General features: G+C 40.5%; 1 protein-coding gene and 1 non-coding gene across 2 annotated transcripts; one reads left to right on the plus strand and one right to left on the minus strand.

The window, feature by feature from the left end:
• Positions 1-1,135: 1,135 nt before the first annotated feature.
• On the plus strand, positions 1,136-1,843 carry LOC132503244 (dickkopf-like protein 1). Its single transcript, XM_060119670.1, has one exon. The coding sequence runs from the start codon at positions 1,136-1,138 to the stop codon at positions 1,841-1,843; it is 708 nt and encodes a 235-aa protein (XP_059975653.1).
• Positions 1,844-2,675: 832 nt separating this feature from the next.
• TRNAV-CAC (transfer RNA valine (anticodon CAC)) lies at positions 2,676-2,748 on the minus strand. Its single transcript has one exon. It is a non-coding gene; the product is annotated as a tRNA-Val (tRNA).
• Between the last annotated feature and the right edge of the window lie 2,262 nt (positions 2,749-5,010).

The raw sequence follows: 5,010 nt of genomic DNA on the forward strand, positions 1-5,010 counted from the left end.
TTTAAATGGATGCTTTTGGTATCATATCTAAGAAATCTGACTAACCCAAGGTCATGAAGACTTTTCCCTATGTTTTCTTCTAAAAGTGTTATAGTTTCCGTTCTTAAATTAGGTCTTGAATCCATTTTAATTTTTGCATATTGTGTAAGGTAAGGGTCAAAATTGTCCCATCACCATTAGTCAAAAAGACTCTTTTCCCTATATATCTTGGCACCCTTCTTGAAAATCAATGGACTTAAATATGAGTTTATTTTTGTACTCTACATTCTGTTCCATTGATCTGTATGTCTATCTTTAGGCTAATATCACCCTGTTTTGATTACTGTAGATTTATTGAAAGTTTTGAAATCAAGAAGTGTTAAGTCCTCCCATGTTGTTCTTTTAAAAAATTGCTTGATGCTGGGTCCTTTGCATTAATATATAAATTTTAGGATCAGTTTGTCAATTTCTACAAAAAACTTGCTGTAATTCTACAGGGACTGTGTTGAATCTATAGATCAATTTGGGAGAGGCGACATCTTAACAGTAGAGTGTCCCAATGCATGACATGGAATGTCTCTCTACTTAGATCTTAAATTTCCCTCAGCAATATTTTATAGTTTTCAGTGTACAAAACCTATGCTTTTTTTGTTAGATTTATTCCTAGGCATTTTATTATATTTTTTCTTAAGATCATCTTTGAATTGTTTAGTACTAGCACATAGAAATATAACTGTTTGGACTCCAGCACGATGGCCACGATCAGAGAACAGAGGCAACACTGGTTCTCCAGGGCCGAGGTCAACCGACAGGAGCGTGGTCTGACTATGGGGGTGTGAACTTGAAATCAACGCCTGGCTCTGGCTCAAGGGGCGTGGCCCTTCCCTTAAGGGCGTGACAGTCCAATAGAGGGCTGGGCTCATGGGTGAGGTCAACAAACGGGGGCGTGGTCATACAATAGAGGCGAGTCTAGGCCTGAGGAGCTCATCCAACGTTCCAGGTATCCGGCCTGGGCTGGAGATCAGAACTGTTTGGATTTAACAGTCCGTGGATGGCCAGAGTCTTGAGAGTCAGGTGACGGGGCTGTGGTCTAGTATAAAGGCGGGTCCCAGAAGAAGGGGCGGGGCGTGGGAGAAGCCTCCCGGCCGGCCCCACAATGTGGCACCCACTGGTCCTATTGCTGCTGCTCCCCTCTGCCTTGATGCCCCCCTCCACTGCAGCCCCGATCCGCGATGGTGACGCCCAGGAGAGCTCCTTGGGTTTTCTAGGTCTCGAGAGTCTGCTCCAAGGCTTCATCCGGCTTTTCCTGAAACCCCAGGATGACCTGCTGCGGGTCATGGACAGCTTCTTCTCTGCTCCTATGGACTTCCAGGGCCTCCCTAGGAACTACCACTATGAAGAGAACCAGAAGCACAGGCTGGGAGACAAAACTCTCTCCGGCCACCTCCAGATTGACAAGGTGACCAACAGTGAGACAGGAGAGGTGCTGATCTCTGAGAAGGTGGTGGCATCCAATGATCCAGGAGAGGGGAGCTTGCAGGGTGACTGGAAGGTACCCAAGAAAGAGGAGAAGGAGGCCCTTGTGCCTGTCCCAAAGGCCATGGACAGCTTCCACCCGGAACCCCACCCTCGAATGGCCTTCTGGATCAGGAAGCTGCCACGGCGGAGGTCCCACCAGGATGCCCAGGAGAGCGACCACTGGCTCAGTGAGAAGCGACACCACCTGCAGGCCATCCGGGATGGGCTCCGAAAGGGTACCCGCGAGGACGTCCTCGAAGAGGGGACCCAGAGCTCCTCTCATGCCAGGCTGCCTGCCCTCAAGACCTACTTCCTGTGTATCCTCAGGCCTGCCCAGCAGTTATAGGGGTGGGGACCAGGGAACACCGGCATGTACCCCCCGACCAGACCCCACCCCAGGCACCATATGGAAATTAAACATTTTCTTACATCCAGCAAAAAAAAAAAGTAACTGTTTTTTGTACATTGATCATGTATTATGTAACTTTGCTGAACTCATAGTTTTTTGATGGATTTTTTAGAATTTTCTGTATATAGTTATCTGGAAGTAAAAGACAGTTTCACTTATTCTTTTCCATCTGAATGCCTTTTATTTCTTTTTCTTGCATGATTACACTGGCTAGAACCTATGTAGCAAGAGTGAACATCAGTGCCTTATTCTCAATTTTCTTTCAACAAGCATGATGTTAGCTGTAGGTTTTTGTAGATGCCTTTTTGATCACAGTGAAGTTTCCCTTCTATCCCAAGTTTGTTGAGAGTTTTATCACGAAGGGATGTTGGATTTAAAATACTTTATCTATTGAAATGTTCACGCTGTTTTCTCCTTTATTCTATTAATACAGTGTTATATTTTTAGATATTAAAACTTCCTTGCATTACTGGAATAAATCCTACTTAATCATGGTGTATAATCCTTTTTATATGCTGCTAGATTCTGTTTATTAGTATGTTGTTGAGGATTTTAATCACTATATTCATAAGAGATATTGGTCTGTAGTTTTCTTTTCTTGTGATGTCTTTTCCTGGCTTTGGGTGGTATCAGGGAAATACTGGCCTCAAAGAATGAGCTGGGAAGTATTCCCTCCTCCTCTTTTTTTAAAAATATTGATTTATTTATTTGGCTGCACCAGGTCTTAGTTGCAGCATGCAGGACCTTCGTTGCAGCATGTGGGATCTAGTTCCCTGACCAGGGATCGAACCCAGGCCCCCTGCATTGTGAGCTCAGAGTCTTAACCACTGGACCACCAGGGAAGTCCCTCCTTTGTGTTCTGTAAGAGTTTGTGAAGGACTGGCATTATTTCTTCTTTAAATATTTGATAGAAATCACCAGTAAAGTCATCTGGGCCTGAGTTTTTCTTTGTGGAAGATTTTTAAGTATTAGTTCAATTTCTTTACTATTCAGATTCTCTATTTCTTCTTGAGTGTTTCAGTATTTGGGGTCCTTTTGTCTTTGTAGGAATTGGTCCATTTCATTTGTCTGATTTGTTGACATAAAATTGTTCATATTATTCCCTTATAATCCATTTATATATTGTAAATTTGATAGTAAATTCCTTTCATTCCTCATTTTGGTAACTTGTCTTTTCTTTTTTTCTTGGTCAAGTGTGTCAATTTTGTTGATCTTTATAAAGGATTTATTTCACTGATATTCTCTCTTGTTTCTCTGTTTTCTATTTCATTTATTTTCCCCTCTAATCTTTATTTCCATCCTTCTTACTTTGGGTTTAGTTCTCCCACCCCCTCATTATTTAAGTGGAATCTTAGGTTATTGACTTGAGATCTTTGTTTTCTTTCCCAATATAGGTGTTTACAGACAAAAATTTTCCTCTAAGCAATGCTTTGGCTTCATCCCACACATCCTGATGTGTTTTGATTTTCATTCAGTGAAAAATATTTTCCTATCTTCCTTGTGATTTCTTCTTTGACCTACAAGTTATTAAAATCTTTTTTGGTTTAATTTCCAAATATTTGTGGATTTCCCAAATTTTCTTCTGCTGTTGACTTCTAATTAAATTCTTCTGTGGTAGGAAAAACAGTTTTTTTTTTTTTTTTTTTGCGGTACGCGGGCCTCTCGCTGTTGTGGCCTCTCCCGTTGCGGAGCACAGGCTCCGGACGCGCAGGCCCAGCGGCCATGGCTCACAGGCCCAGCTGCTCCACGGCATGTGGGATCCTCCCAGACCGGGGCACGAACCCATGTCCCCTGCATCAGCAGGCGGACTCTCAACCACTGCGCCACCAAGGAAGCCCCTTTGTATGGTTTTAATCCTTTTAATTGTATTGACATTAGTTCTATGGTCTCTGGAGAATATTTCATGTACACCTAAGAAGAATGTACATTTTGCTGTTGTTGGGTGAAGTGTTCTATAGATGACATTTAGTTTAAGTTGGTTGATAGGGTTGTTCCAAGTCTTTTATATCCTTGCTGGATCAGGGTTATCTTTTAAAAACATAAAATAAATGACCTCATTCGTATAATCCTCTTGTGGCTTTCTACTGACTTTAGAATAACAGATTTCTCCCACTCCTACTTATCTCTATGCATTCATCATGTACCACTCTCCACTTTGCTCAATTAACTCAATTAGCAAGCTAAAGCTATCCTTGTATTGTTATTGATAAGATCCATTATAAAGATACAATTAAAATGGTGTGGTACTGGTACAAGGAAAAATAAACTGATCAGTGAAACAGAATAGAGTCCAGAAACAAAATCACACATATATGATCACCTTTTACATGACAAAGGTGGAAAACTGGTATCGTAAGAGAAGGATGTTTTTTCTCAATAAATAATGCTGGGACAACTGGAAATCCATAAGAGAAAACTTCTACCTTAAATCCTATTTCACATTATTAACAAAAATAAATTCAGTAAGATTTCTGATTTAAAAGTGAAAGGTAAAACAAAAAAGATTTTAGAAGAAAACACAGAAGAACGTCTTTATGATCCTGGTTGGAATATGCAAAGACTTCTTAAACAAAATATGCCGACTATAAAGGAGAACATTGGTAAATTGTATAGTAAAATTAAGAGCTTCTTTTCACCAAATATATTCTCACAATACGATACATTCAACAATGGATTCATATCCAGAATAAACATATTTTAAAAACCAACAAGTCAATACAAAAAAGATAGTCTACCCAATATAAAAATGGGCAAAACTTGAACAGATATTTCACAAGAGGACAAAGCCCAATAAGCATATGAAAAGTGCTCAATGTCATTAAGAATCAGTAAAATGAAAACTAAAGCCACAATGAGATACCACTATGTGACACTACTGAGTATTGGTGAAAAGTGGGACAACTGGAACTTGGAAAACCTGTCTGGTAGAGTCCAATAAAGCTAAGCATGATGTCTGTACTATGACCCTGCAATTCTACTCCTAGGCAGAGAGGAGTACCTGTGCCCCAAAGTTCACGGACTAGAATATTTGAAGCAGTGCTATTAATAGTATTTCCCAAACTGGGAATGAACCAAACATCCATTGGATAAATAACACGTGGTTT

This window comes from Mesoplodon densirostris, chromosome 15, assembly GCF_025265405.1.
Source record: "Mesoplodon densirostris isolate mMesDen1 chromosome 15, mMesDen1 primary haplotype, whole genome shotgun sequence".
Lineage (NCBI taxonomy): Eukaryota > Metazoa > Chordata > Mammalia > Artiodactyla > Ziphiidae > Mesoplodon > Mesoplodon densirostris.